The sequence below is a fragment of the Bufo bufo genome, chromosome 1 (assembly GCF_905171765.1).
Source record: "Bufo bufo chromosome 1, aBufBuf1.1, whole genome shotgun sequence".
NCBI classification, from domain to species: Eukaryota; Metazoa; Chordata; class Amphibia; order Anura; family Bufonidae; genus Bufo; species Bufo bufo.
In genome coordinates, this window is record NC_053389.1 from 673,624,509 (window position 1) to 673,639,890 (window position 15,382).

Consider the following 15,382-nt stretch of genomic DNA (forward strand, 5'->3'; position numbering starts at 1 on the left):
TGCTTATGCAGTTCAACAACCCGACCACGTTCAAAAAGGGAGAGTTTTTTTGCCTTTGCCATCACAACGTGTGACTACCTGACAGAAAAAATGACAATGAATCCACATCTTTGCACAGATTTGGCCTTTTAAAGGCATGTGGTCCTAAAATTTGGATCAGCTGAAAATCGTCCTGTTTCAGTTTATTCGTTGTTTTCATAAAATTGAATGCTCAAAAAATGTTGTGTCTCACTCCCATTTCTTCTTGTTGCATGTTGAAGCTCTACTTAGAACCTTGTTAAGATCCAGCCATGCTACAAATGATTTTTTAAAATATCAGATAAAGGACGGCTCTACCTCCTGGTTTGGGATGGCCAGGTGCACCTATCTGATGTCGCACTCAAGGCACCTAAGTAATAAATAAATAAAAGGAAGGATGGGCACTCTAATATCCGGAACCAACAGGTTAAGTTTAATAGTCGCAATACTAATATATAAAATATACAGAATTGTTCCAAACAGGAATAAATACGTGGACAATCTGTTGGTATCTACAATAACTATATAAAATGCAGGCCTGTCGCTATACAATAAAATATGCAGTAATAATATGCAATAAAAGTACACAATAAAATATTATAATTCTGGTGGTAGTCACTAGGGGTACGCAATAAGCTGCTGCAGGTTGAATGGGGCCGCTGGTGATTAACCTAGTCGAATCCGCCCAATCTGCAAAGGGTGAAGACTCCTGCTGTAGTGGAATGTTAACTGAGCAGATCTATTCAATATACCTACTACCTAAAGTAAATGTGAACAAACACAAAAGTCCCGATGTGCTGGTATTAAAGGAACAATCCTAATGGTGTCAAAGTGTCAATATTAGAAAAGTTGAAAAGAATCCAGGGAAAAAAAGATCAAAGTGCAATCACATGTGATTAGTCCAAATCCATCTGTGTGCATAAATAAAAATCCTGTGGAGTAGAATCTAATAATCTTGAATTACTGTGCATAAGATAATAGATGATAGATGAATGTTCAGTTGTTACAGTCTTTCTTAGATTGCCCACAAACAGCAGAGGTTCAGCAGTATTAGCGGCAGAATGCTGTTATATCTGTAGCCGCTTGCATAGCTTTATATTCCAAATATTGCGGTCTCGGTGGTTTTCAGTTTACCACTGTGCGCTGACCACAATTATCTAGCAGAGGACTGTAATGCCGAATATTCGGAAATGTTCGCTACTTATCTAAGGTATCATGCGGTGCAGTGGTACTCACGCTTAGTAGTATCCGGTCTGTGGCGTGAGTGCAAGGCACGCTTACCTTATAGGCGCAAATTCGAGACAGTCTTACTGTTGTATCCCGGATCTGTATAGTCCGCTTTAGCTATTGTAAGGTTCCGGTAGCAGGTCGCAGGTCTCTCTCTGTTTTCGCCGTAGTTAATTCACAGTCTGTGCTTCTATTTGCAGTGGGCGTTTCTCATATCCTTCACATCACCCAAGCAGTTAGTTTAATGGCACCGGCTGTGTTGTATTTATCCATAGGTTACCAGACTATGGCCAATAGATCTGGAGCTTGTTTGTTCAGTGAAAGCGCTTTCTCTAGATAACAATACTATTGTTCATCCAGTTTTGCCGGTTATTGCCAGGGTCCAATACTTTATCTTTCCACGCCAGACGCGTTTCGAAGGTTAGGCTACCTTCTTCCTCAGTGGCTTTAAATGGCTTAAATATGATTTTTTTTGCCATTTTTCAAGTGGTCTTAAACTTTTGATCAGGACTGTATATAATATAGAGAGCACTCAAATATCTGCTAATTGGAATGAAGTTATACCTCATACAGATAAATATTAAAAGTTATAAAATGTTATTCAAATTAATCAATAAAAAAGATTCTCTAGATAATCCCACATATACACAACATGATTAGTAAAAAAAAACATGATTGGTAAAAAAGGAAAAAGAAGAAAAAACAAAAAGGAAAATGTATAAGTTCACTAGTGTCTACTCATAGTGACATCAATTGATTCAATAAAATCGTATTTCCAGAATACTGTATATTTTACAGTACAAATTTTGGTGCATATACTGATTGCGGCAATAGTCCACAAATTGAATCCGCACTGTCACTGCGCTGATATATCAGGAAGCTGGAAATTAAGAAATAAGAAAATAAGTTGCGATATGAGTAGTCTTTGAATTGTCCCATATAATTCACTGCATCATCATATCGCAATATTGAAGATACAGATTTAGATAAGTAAGCTTAGATAAACACCTTAGATATACAGCTTTGATATGCAGTGTACGTTACCACTCTTGAGCTTCGGGCTTGTATGGCGATCCTTCCAGACTCGGTATCTGCAGTAAGTCTCACCTAATCGGCATACAAGTCCGAAGCTCAAGAGTGGTAACGTGTACTGCATATCAAAGCTGTATATCTAAGCTTACTTATCTAAATCTGTGTCTCCAATATTGCGATGTGATGATACAGTGAATTATATGGGACAATTCAAAGACTACTCATATCGCAACTTAGGCTACTTTCACACTAGCGTTCGGGTGTCCGCTCGTGCGCTCCGTTTGAAGGGGCTCACGAGCGGCCCCGAACGCATCCGTCTGACCCTAATGCATTCTCAGTGGAGGCGGATCCACTGAGAATGCATCCGCCTGCCAGCGCTCAGCCTCCGCTCCGCTCAGTGAGCGGACACCTGAACGCTGCTTGCAGCGTTCGGGTGTCCGCCTGGCCGTGCGGAGGCGAGCGGATCCGTCCAGAGTTATAATGGAAGTCAATGGGGACGGATCCGCTTGAAGATGACACCATATGGCTCAATCTTCAAGCGGATCCGTTCCCCATTGACTTTCAATGTAAAGTCTGAACGGATCCGCTCAGGCTACTTTCTGACTTAGGAATTTTTCTAAGTTATAATGCAGACGGATCCGTTCTGAACGGATGCAAACGTCTGCATTATAGGAGCGGATCCGTCTGATAAAACATCAGACGGATCCGCTCCGAACGCTAGTGTGAAAGTAGCCTTACACTGCTTATTAGATCTGGCTTGTTTAAGATCCTAAATTCCAACAATTGAGTACGATTTGAGTGGAACTTTTAAAAGACACAGCGAGATACATTGAAGCAATTATATTAAACTTTTGGATATATTGAATACCGCAAATTCTGAACGTTACTATTTGCTGTGACACACTGTCGACTTTTTTAGCTGCTTATCTAAGCTGGTTTATCTAAGCTCTTCATCTTCAGCAATTTGGAAAGTCAATGCAGTGACATTTTGCAAGTAATTTATAGCTGGTTTATTCAAGCTTCATATCTCCAACAATTCGGTATACTAATATAGTGATATTGTGGAGCCTCCTAGCCGTATATCTGAATGGGTGATTCCAAGCCTCTTATTTTCCAGCTATCTGATATATCAGCGCAGTGACAGTGCAGAGTCAATTTGTTGACTATTGCGGCAATCAGTATATGCACCAAAATTTGCACTGTGAAATATACAGTATTCTGGAAATACGATTTTATTGAATCAATTGATGTCACAATGAGTAGACACTTCCTTTCTTTGTTTTTTCTTCTTTTTCTTTTTTACCAATCATGTTTTTTTTTTTTACTAATTATGTTGTGTATATGTGGGATTATCTAGAGCAGTGATGGCGAACCTATGGCACGGGTGCCAGAGGCGGCACTCAGAGCCCTCTATGTGGGCACCCACGCCCTGGAAAAAGTCTATGGCATAGCAATATGCTTTAGACTTTTCCAGTCATTCATCATCCCCAGGACACACTATAAACAGCACAGGCAGCGCATTAAATGTAGGCTATTAATCTATTATAGATAAATGATAAAGGACATGAAAGATATATTATATTGGTATTTAGGTTAAATTGCCGTGTCGGCACTTTGCGATAAATAAGTGGGTATTTGGTTGCAGTTTTGGGCACTCGGTCTCTAAAAGGTTCACCATCACTGATCTAGAGAATCTTTTTTATTGATTAATTTGAATAACATTTTATAATTTATTATTATTTTTTTTTAAATAAATATTTTTATTTTCCAGATTATAATATTAATACATAAAACAATATTAATCACGACGATATGCCTAGCGTGGCAATCATATACATCATTATGAAAAGTTCTTACACATCATCCTAAGAACATCCCCGCAATAATATGTAATAATAGCTATAACAACCCCCCCCCCCCCCCCCCCATTGGCTGCCGTCCACTCCATTCATTGATGTATAGAATAGTATCAATCTTCATATAACTATATAGTTCTGCGTGTGCCTCTCCGTTTCCTTTCAATGCCCTCATATACTCTAATTTGTTGAAGATATGAGCTCCATTCCCTTGCTGAGGGCGGGGAGACAGAGCCCCAATACTTTATCAATATAGCTTTAGCGACCATCAATCCCCGCATCCAAATCCGTCTGACCTGGGGCGGGATTCCCACTTCTGACCCATAATCTCCAAAGATCACTATCAAAATCCCCGGGTTATAATTCATTGAACACTCCTTTTGTAGGGTAGAGAAAACATCATCCCAATATTTTCTTATTTTGCTGCAGCTCCAAAGCAAATGGACATAATTTGCATTAACATAACCACATTTAGGGCAGCAGCAATCCCTGTCATTATTTTGGGGGAATTTTCCTTGGGTTTTAGGCGTATAATACAGTCTATGGAGGATCTTGAATTGAATTAACCTATGCGCACTGGAAACTGTCGCCTTTCTCACATTCCTATAGATAGTAGACCACTGTAGTGGGGGGCAATTCAGCTCTTGCTCCCACTTATCTGTGCTTTTGAAAGGTGTTACAGTTGCCAGTGCCATTCGGAGTTTCGCATAAAGTCTAGATAACTTCACCTTTTCGTACTTCTGACCGTCACAAAAATCAAACAATATATATATTCCTAGAGGCTTCAAATATATGTTTCAAGCGTGAATACATAAATAAATCTAATAGTGAACTATCAGTGAAACCAAATTCTAAAAGTGATTTAAGACGACCCAAATGAAACAGGTCGGACACCCTGTTAATACCATTACGTAACCAATAGCCAAAGTCTGTAATTTTGAAGAACTCCTCCAGCCCCCTGTTCTCCCACAAAGGGGTAAAACCAAACGGACCGGAAGATTTAAGAATCTGCTTCAGTTTGTTCCAGACCCTCTGTAGTGAGCACGGGATCAACAAGGACCCAGTCTCCAAACATGCAAAAACATTATCCATTGGTTTATCAAAAACTTTAGTCAAATATTGTGAAAGTAAACTCTCTTTTGAATAACAACAACGCTGAATCTGTGCACATAAAAAATAACCTTGAAAAAAAGGTAATGACAGCCCACCATCTGCCTCCGACAGCCATAAATATCTCTGCTTTATACGCACCCTCTTCCTTCCCCAAATTAAATTGTTGATCAGAGTCTCCAACCTATGAAAGAAGATATCATCTATCCAGATGGGGGAGGCACACAATGGAAACAAAACTATCGGTAAGATAACCATTTTAATCAGAGCTATTCGATCCGTCTGCGCCAATATCAATTTCCGCCACGCACTAATTTTGTCCCTGACTTTATTCAAGACCGGGGCCAAATTAAGCTCGTAAAACCTATTTATAGGAACCCCAATCTTAACCCCCAAATAATCTAAAGTATCATTGGTGACCAAAACCCGAACTCGCTTCCCCTCATCTACAGCTTTCCGGTTCAGCGGGAGGAGCGAAGACTTTGACCAGTTGATTCTATAACCTGATAGTTTACCATAATCTTCTATTACCTCTATGACATATGGAAGGATTTTCCATCCCTGATCCAGGAACAGAATCACGTCATCGGCGTATAAGCTTATTTTATCGCTCACTCCCGCCACCCCAAAACCATCTATACGACTATCTAGCCGAATCCGGGAAGCCAAGGGTTCAATAAAGAGAGCGAAGAGGAGAGGAGACAGGGGGCAACCCTGTCGCATCCCTCTCTGCATCATAACGGGGGAAGAACTAATACCATTAACACTGATATATGCAGCTGGATGTGCATAAAGCATTTGGGTCATTGCCAGAAACGGACTCCCAAGGCCAAAATGGGACATTGTAGCCCACAGAATCTTTTTTATTGATTAATTTGAATAACATTTTATAATTTTTAATATTTATCTGTATGAGGTATAACTTCATTACACTTCACAGATATTTGAGTGCTCTTCATATTATATATATTCTGTTCATTCAACTGCTTAATGCATCTTAAAAAGTATACTGCCTTAGTAGTGAACAGCCTGCCGGATCCGTGCTGCCGCTAGTGCACATGTGCCGCCAGAGGTCCTCTCCGGCCCCATTGACTATAATTGGGACGGGCCGGAGTTCTGGCGGCAGCACGGCAAACATGCCGAGAGACAGCCGGAATAAAACTACGACATGTCGGCAGCACACGTGCACTAGCAGCAGCACGGATCCAACAGGCTGTTCACCCGTTGGAACAGCCTGCCAGAGAAGGCTGCCGCTAGTGTGAAACTAGCCCTACACTTTGAGCCGGTATGATCTCTTTGGCTTGGTATATTCTGCTAGTGTCACAAAATAATGATTTTTGTCTAAGTACATTCATTACTTATAATTGTATTTTGTGTTTCTGTATTTTATTCGTAGCATGTTGATTTATTACCTTCAAAGCATTGCAAGGTCATTAAAATTCACCAATAATCAGCTAAGAGCACAGATCCAAACTGTAAGTAGAGGCCGTGAGTAATCATTCAAAACCATAATTACTTATGCCACTTCCCTTTTTAAACATGGAGCTTTTCTTTTAGGAAAGGACAGAAGACAAGAAAAAAGTGTTTCAATTGGCTGTAGGTGGGTTTTGAAAACAAGTTTACTTTCAGCATACTCCTGTTGTTAATAATCCTGCTCACACATGTAACTCGTGTTTTTATCCAGAAAATGTCACATCTGCACTGTCCTGATATAATTGACAGCTAAATCTATAACTGGGGCTGACAGAGTATATACAGGAGGCATACAACCTCTGGAGCCTCATTTAGTTGCTCCCTTTGCAGCTAAAACAGATTCCACTCTTCTGGAAAGGTTTTCTACAGGATTTTTGCTCAGTCATTTAGAAGAACATTTTTTAAAGGGATTCTGTCATCAGATTTAACCCCTCTAACCTAAACATATGCTCACGTCCAGACTAATAAGAAGAATCCTAAGCTGGCCTTATTAACCTCACTGTGGCTCTATTTGCCCCAAAACCATGTTTTTATAACCTGTCAATCACTTACTTAAGGTGCCCAAGGGGAGGTCCGTTAATACAGGGTGGCCGGCCGCACCCCTCACCGTCCAGTGCCCAGCGCCGCCTTCCCTGTCTTCAGCGCCTCCTTCCCCGTCTTCAGCGCCGCCGCCTTCAGCTCAGCGCCGTCTCCGCAATCCTCCCCGTCCCTCTGCCAGATCCCGCACCTGCGAAGTGCGCAAGCGCCGGCGCTCAATGAAGCCGCTGCCAGGAGTCCGCACGGGCAATCAGGCTGAGCCTAGTGCACAGGTGCGGGATCTGGCAGAGGGACGGGGAGGGTTGCGGAGGCGGCGCTGAGCTGTAGAAGGCGGCGCTGAAGACAGGGAAGGCGGCGCGGAAGACAGGAAAGGCGGCGCTGGGCACCGGACGGCGAGGGGTGCGGCCGGACACCCTGTATTAATGGACCTCTTCTTGGGCACCTTAAGTAAGTGATTGACAGGTTATAAAAACCTGTTTTTTGGGCAAATTGTGAGGTTTAATAAGGCCAGCTTAGGATTCTTCTTATTAGTCTGGACATGAGCATATGTTTAGGTTAGAGGGGTTAAATCTAATGACAGAATCCCTTTAAGGTCAGAAACTGATGTTGGATGAGACGACCTGGCTTGCAATCTCCATTCTAGTTCATCCCAAAGATGTTTGATGAGATTGAGGTCAGAGCTCTGTGCAGACCAGTCAAGTTCTTCCACACCAAACTCACCCAACCATGACTTTATGGACCTTGCTTTGTGCACTAAGGCACAGTGATGCTGGAGCAGAAAAGCTCCTTCCCCAAAATGTTCCCACACAGTTGGAAGCAGACAATTGTCCAAAATGTACTAGTACGCTGAAGCATTAAGATTTTACTTCACTGGACCTAAGGGGACTAGGCCAACCCATGAACAGCAAAACCATAGCATTATCCCTCCTCCACCAAACTACACAGTTGGCACAAGGCATCTCCTCGCATTTGCCAAACCCAGACTTGTCCCTCAGACTGTCAGAGAAGTGCGATTTATCATTCCACAGAAGAGGTTTCCACTGCATGAGTCCAGGTTTGGAACTCTGCAGTTATTGAGTGAGCACAGCACTGGTGACTTTTATGGCTATGCATCTCAGCGGCAACCTCGCTCTGTACCATATCCTGTTCTGTTACTTCTTGGCTTAGTTTCTGTGGTTCCACTTTGCAAGAACACAACTCACAGTTGTTGGTGGAATATATAGGAGGGCAGAAATGTAACAAACTGACTTGCTGCAGCAGTGGCATCTTATTACAGGACGATGCTGGAATTCAGTAGTGCTTTAGAATGACATTCTGTCACAAATGTTTGTAAAGGCAGTCTGCATGGCTATACGCCTGAATTCAATTATTAGGAGATGTGTCCCTATACTTTTGTCCATATAGTTGGATCAACAGTGTCACAGTCCAACAAAGGTACTATCATGTATACAGTTAGCTCTCTGGGATCATCAAAATAAAAAATTTTGTGGGAGTGCTCCTTTAAGAGTTACCAGCTAAAATGGCAAGTGCTAAGCAAACTACGGCAACTCATTCTATTCAGAATAAATTACTGTGGTGCAATTTCAAACAGAAAACAAGAACTGGTAATATAGCAGGGATTGCTAGTACTTGTCTTCTATACAGAACATGCTAAATCCAGACCAGCTAACAACTTACAAGAACCAAGGGGAGACAGCCATCAAGCCTGTTGTGGCACACTGGTACTGCAAACTTAGCTTCAGTTCCTTTTCTACTTTAAACATATTGGTAGGATGAGGCTGTGCTGATGAATAAAAGGGGTTGTGTCATGCATCACGTAATTTAAAGTTCACCTAACCTCTCCACAAATTGTGCATTAATCAGTAGTACAGTGTGTACATGAATTACAATGTCTGGCCATTATAACTTGTATCACATATTAGTTAGAAGTTTTCACCTGTGCATGCTGAATGTCTTGTTTGCAGTTCTCCTACATCTGGTAGGTGGAGACTAGCTGGCATCCACTGCACACAGAAAGTAAAGGAATCTACTTCCCACCTTTCTCACACTCAGAAGCAGCACCAGGATTATGGAGGACATTACAGAGAAGTACTGACCTGTATAGATGTGAATATAGAACTTTGGCTGAGAAAAACTATTTAGTTGTGCAGTATGTTAGGCTGGCGGCCTATCTCTGCCGCTGTCCTTCTGTCTCGGGCTTCGCTCCACTCCCTGTGTATATTGAGACTAGTGCTCAGTGAACTTCCTTTCAGCAGTGTGGGAGTTAATCTTTCCCTTTTGCTCCCTGTCCATATGATGACTAAGTGCTGACCAGCCTCCCTATTTAGTTGGACTGTTCCACCCCCTCTCCGGACCTTTGAGGTTGCTAGTCTCTAATAACCAGCAAAGGTGATCTCTTGTCTGAATACCCTTGTAACTACCCTGCCTGTCTTCCGAATCTGCTCCTTGCTTCCTTCCCCTACATTGGAATTGTGACCTGGACTACGCATGTATTCTTCCTTCCCCAACCTAGGAATTGCTATTTGGAATATATAAGTAGTATGCCTGCCCTGCCTTTGGACTTACAGACTACACTTTTTCCTGAGTCCTTGGTTTTTTGCACCCATGTCTCTGACCCCCCAAGGGGTTAGCCATCAACCAGGGCTACTCCAGTAGGTAGCAGCCTGGTTAGTTCTCTACAGTGAAGTCCAGATCCCTGTACAGAGGTTAAAGGGTGAATACCAGGGAACCGCCAGGGCAACACCCTTAGGTTTAGTCCAAATTCAAAGTGATTAGTTAGTACAGTGGGTCCACAACCACTGCCCGTTACTCTATCTTGCTGTGTGTGTGCATCTCTCTCTAGTGTTTTCCTTAGTTCCTGCTCCCTCCTCGCCTCTCCATAGACTTGTAAGGGGAAATGTGATGTGATCCTTCAGTGAGCAGCAGCAGCTGTCCAAGATAGATTTCTCATGATTTTTAAAGTCATTTTAGAAATGGGAGGTGTGTGTGGGTTGGGGGGGGGGGGGGTTTAGAAACAGCTGATATCTTTAGAACTAGACATTTTTTTCTGATAAGATATATTACAAAGATTCTTATGGTATCTTGTAGAGTTGTGTCAGTGAACATTTAACGAAACACTCCTTTATGCATTGGATCAATTTAAATTTTTTTGATTTTCATCAAACTTCAGCCCAACTTTATATGAACCCTCATATTCAGTGAAATTGTTAGCTTAGATACTCATTATACACTACAGGATTTCATAGTGTACATGATATACTATTTCTACTGTGCAAAGATGATCTCTTGTACTGAACCGTGGTTTCAATATTAATACATAATTATGTTTTGTGTACTCAGCCCGGTTTCAGAACAAGGATGGACTTGACAAAAAACGAGAACAAGACAGTGACATAGTCAGCCAAGAGTCATCGGTACACTCTTCAACTCCAAGAAAGAATGGCAGTGTGGTAAACTTTGAATCCCCTGGCAGCAAACACAGTCGAATACAGACCATCACTCAATCTGCCCCACGAGTCGTTGTTCCGCAAATCCCAAATGTAAACCTGAGCCCTTCTGCATCTAGAGTAAAACAGCAGCGGGCGGAGAACACTTCCAGCAGGTAGGTGTGCACTATAATTCAATGAAATATTCAGTAAATATGTGCTAATATTAACTTAACATATATCAGTAAACGCTCTCTGACACTGCAACTAGGCACTAAGATTAAGGAGCTACGGGTCTGTCACCTCCAAAATCAGTTCCAAAGTAAGCATACTACCATGTAGGATAAGTGCTTCAAACATAACCATATATTTCTTATGAAAATATGATTCTATAATCCTGAGAAATGCTTCTTTTTATTTTTATGCAGATAAGATTTTCAGTGCACCGTCTTTTTATGATCCCTTGGGGGACATATTATGTGGCAAAAATATATTTAAAAAAATAATAGATTCTAAAAAAATAAAAAATAAATAAAATACAAATGAAATCAAAAGGAAATAAAAAAATAAATACAAATAAAATAAAAAGTAAAAGTGTTCATTGTCCTCCAACAGTTTATGACCTCTTTTGGGACATATTATGTGGCAAAAATATATTTAAAATAAGTAATAAGCCAATTATAAAAAAATAATACAATAAAATATTAATCAAATACAAATAAAAAGGAAAAAGTGCAAAATTTAAAAAATTGACGATGTCCCCCAAGGTCTTTTTATGACCTATTGGGGGACATATTATGTAGCAGAAATATATTAAAAATTAAGTTAAAAAAAAAGATTAAAAAAATGTAATACCAATACATAAAAGAAAAACCACCCACACCAACCAAAACCGTCACCATTACCGCCCCATTCACGTGAAACTATACATATTATATAACAAAATAGGAAACTAAATTAAGCAATTTATGTTGGTGCCAGTTTGCATATTTAAAGATTAAGGAGATAAGGAGCTATAGTTTGAAAAAAAAAATACTTTTTAAAAATGTTTTGTACAGTTTCCCCCAAATAAAAATTGGTGCAAAAATTATTTTGGTAGCCCAACAAATAATAGATAATAGATAGTTACAACTGTTTGAACCACCACGCGCGCTAAATCACAAAAAAGTGTCTGGTCATTAAGGCCTTTTCAGGCCTGGTCATTAAAGTGTTAACCAATAAGCGCCTTCCAAACTAGCAAGGTAAAGTGCTTACTGGTTACGCAGGGTGCCTATAACTGGATTGGCAGGAGATGGTAATAACCAGTGAGCTCCGTCCTCTGCAGTGAAGGAAAGCATAGATTTATGAATAGGAGGCAGGATGGAAGTAAAAATGTTTTTAAACAAGTTCCTGCAGCATGGCCTCTGAAATAGAAGAATTCATACTTACCTGCTCCACACCGCTCTGGTCCTCTGCGCTGCCCCCAGCTTCCGGTTCCTGCTCTGTTTACACCTGGCAGTGCATGGCCATGGTCACTTGCACGGCTCCAGTCAATGACTGGCTTCAGCAGTGACACGCTGCTTGTGGCCACATCACCGCGTAAGCCAGTCATTGGCTGGAGTGGTGTATGACCATGTCCATGCACTGCCAGGTGTAAACAGCGGGGGCAGTGCAGAGGATCGGAGCGGTGGGGAGCAGGTAAGTATAACTCTTCGGTTTCAGGGGCTATGCTGCAGCACGATATTTGGGACAATTACTGGGAAAAAGTGTTCATAGGATCGCTCATATCTTCATATCTGGCCGGTATAATCGTGCAGCTAATCAGTCGATAAACAAGGAATTACTCATTTGTCGGCTGATTTGCATATTTTATCAGGATGAAAAATGTACAATTATCTGCTGCACATCTCCCTGTGTAATCTAAATGAAGGCAGAATGACTGTGGCAGCGATCACTCCTCCCCAGTCACATTGCACTGGCTTGTGTAATAGGCAGATAAGAGCTGATAAAAAAAATAAAGTATTTGCGGCCCCTTGAAATAGAGCAATGTGACAATGTGGCCCCCAGACCAAAAGAGATTGTGCACCCCTGCTTTAGAGGGTAGAGTTCTGACCAAGTTTTCACCCCCAGTAGAAGAGGTGATAAACCCAACTAAGACTGGGCCCCCACTTGCTCTGGGCCCCACAGCAGTCGCCTGGTCTGCCGCTATGGTAGTTACGCCCCTGTCTCAGGATTAGAAGACCCAATGTTCACAAGAAAGGTATTGGGCCATCTACAATACCTGGTAGTATGCTTCATTGGTAACCAATTTTGAAGGTGACAGGCTGCCTTTGAAGCTACTGTCTAAAGATCTCTCAGATCGTACATACACTTCAAATGTGTATACTGATGCGTTAATGCTGCTTTATTCACAGGCCACCTACTGTAAAACTGGGAAGTTCAAATGATGTCTGCAGAACTAAGAACTACAATCCAGTAGTGCCTAAGAAGCAAACTGAAGATGCCCTATCAGAACCTTTATTCAGAAAAGGAATCAGGCGTGTAACACCTGAGCACCATGGATCCAGTGCCCCAAATGTTGTGTCCCACCGTCCACACACAAGGTATTTTATTGTTAATGAACATGAGTCTCGAAAGAAGCTCCTACGCTCAACATCTAGGCTTCCAAGACACTTCCGAATGGATGAGTCTGGGGATATAGTGGAGTTATACCCAAGGAATGTCAGGAGGTATCTTCTTCAAACTCCAAGAAGATCCTACTCACCACACCTCAGTGAGGAAGAAGATGATGAACTTCAGAGAGATTTAATCAGTAGATCCGCCCGGCCTCGTTCCTTATCAGATCTTCGCCATCCTCCTCGCTTTTACATTGGTGATCGAACAGATGGTCATATTCTATCAGGAAGAGACTCCGCAAGAATACAGTATAAATCCTGGGAAGGAGGATTCCCGATTGACTCTGATAAACCACCACATCATCGCAAAAAGCTAAATATGAGGAACTATGATGTTGATGAACACTTTGTGGAACGCCATAGAAAAGTAAAATCAAAGCACAAACCTGAACATTGTCTTACAGAGTCTGACTCAGTATCAAATGCATCTAGCAGTGACCAGCAAAACAGCAGCACTGACCAATACATCCAAGTCATACATAGTAAGGACAAATATGTGAAAACTAGTGGAAAGATAGCTAAAAAGAAGTCAAAAGCAAGTGCAAACTTAAATCCCTCTGCATTTAATGAACTCGTTTGTTCAAATGTCTAGGCTACTATTCACACTACCTACAGTACATTTGTTTTCCTATGCAGTAAATGGCACTCTATGCAAGCATATAATAAACCACAGGAAACTGCAAATGATTCTTTGTATGCAAAGCTACCCTTAAAGGGGTTGTGTCACGAAACATATTCCAATCCAGCCCCTGGATCTAAATACTTTTGTATTTGAATGTAATAAAAAAATTTAGTATAGCCATTGAGCTATTCAATAAAATGTATCTGCCGCTTTCCGTGTTTTGCGTCTCCGCGGATCCGCAAAGCACGTTGCGGACGTGTGAATGGAGCCTTACAGGGAAAGAGCTACAACAGAATGACCCCAGAAAAAGGACACTTCCCCTGAGCTGCCAGCCTGAAATAAATCTAGCATAACTATTGGAGCAATGAATGGAGAGACCTCTGGTTCCATGTGATGTACAGGGCTGGTTCTAGCTTTATAAAAATGTTCAGCCCCTTTCTCTGTCCAGTGTTGAGATTCTCTAGTAGCAGGCTCTCAGTTTACACTGTGTTCCATCAGGAAAATCAGCTGACGGCTCATGTGAAGCCATATCTCTGACTCCTGACAGCTCATAAACACTCATTATAGCTCAATTTTTATCAAACTGATAAGAATATTGAATAAAAAAGTATTTAATAAGGGCTTTACATAGCCGTCAGATGGCATCTCAAAGTGAAAGTGAAAGATGCTCACAGCTAGGCTAAAACTTAACCCTTTATTACAAAAAAACTGCTGAATTTTTTTTTCTATAAAGACCAATTGAAAAAAGTTATTTTAAGACCAAACTGAGTAAAAGTCAATCATAAAGAAATTTGCCCATAAAGGTGTAAATAGCTTTTAAAGAGAACCTGTCACCATGAAATGCAGTGCTGACTGTGAACAACATGTTATATAGCAGGAGGAACAGAGCAGATTGATATGTAGTTTGGGGGGGAAAGATTCAGTAAAATCTTTAAATTTACTCATTTAAATCTCTGCTCTTTCTGATCTCAGTTGCACACAGGCGGCTGTCTCTTCCGTGACAGCTATTTGAATCTGAATCTTTTCCAACAAAACAAGATATCAATCTGCTCAGCTCCTCCTGCTCTATAACATGCTGCCCCCCTCAAACTGCACTGCATTTTCTGGTGACAGGCTCTATCTAAAAAGATATTCTGGTTAGATTAAAGGGGTTGTCCCACAAAAAATATTCTACAGTTTTCAAACCAGCACCTGCATCTGAATACTTTTGTAATTGCATGTAATTAAACATTTAGCATAGCTACTGAGGTATTCAATAAAATTTATCTGTATAGCACCACCTGCTGTTTGTTTTTTCCTTATTTCTTTGACCTGCTCACTGAGAAGGCCGCACATGCTCAATTTAATCTTTCAACTGCCCCCTGAGCTGTGATAGGGAGAGCTGAGACACACCTCCTGAGCTGTGATAGGGAGAGCTGAGACACGCCC

General features: G+C 41.2%; 1 protein-coding gene across 1 annotated transcript in view; it reads left to right on the top strand.

The window, feature by feature from the left end:
• Positions 1 to 13,924, top strand: part of TMC3 (transmembrane channel like 3) — a 106,331-nt gene extending 92,407 nt beyond the window's left edge. Inside the window, exons 20-23 of the mRNA XM_040415252.1 lie at positions 6,640 to 6,718; positions 6,801 to 6,843; positions 10,593 to 10,854; positions 13,072 to 13,924. Coding sequence (XP_040271186.1) covers positions 6,640 to 6,718; positions 6,801 to 6,843; positions 10,593 to 10,854; positions 13,072 to 13,924 — 1,237 coding nt within the window. The remainder of the gene's footprint in view (positions 1 to 6,639; positions 6,719 to 6,800; positions 6,844 to 10,592; positions 10,855 to 13,071) is intronic.
• Positions 13,925 to 15,382: the final 1,458 nt, after the last annotated feature.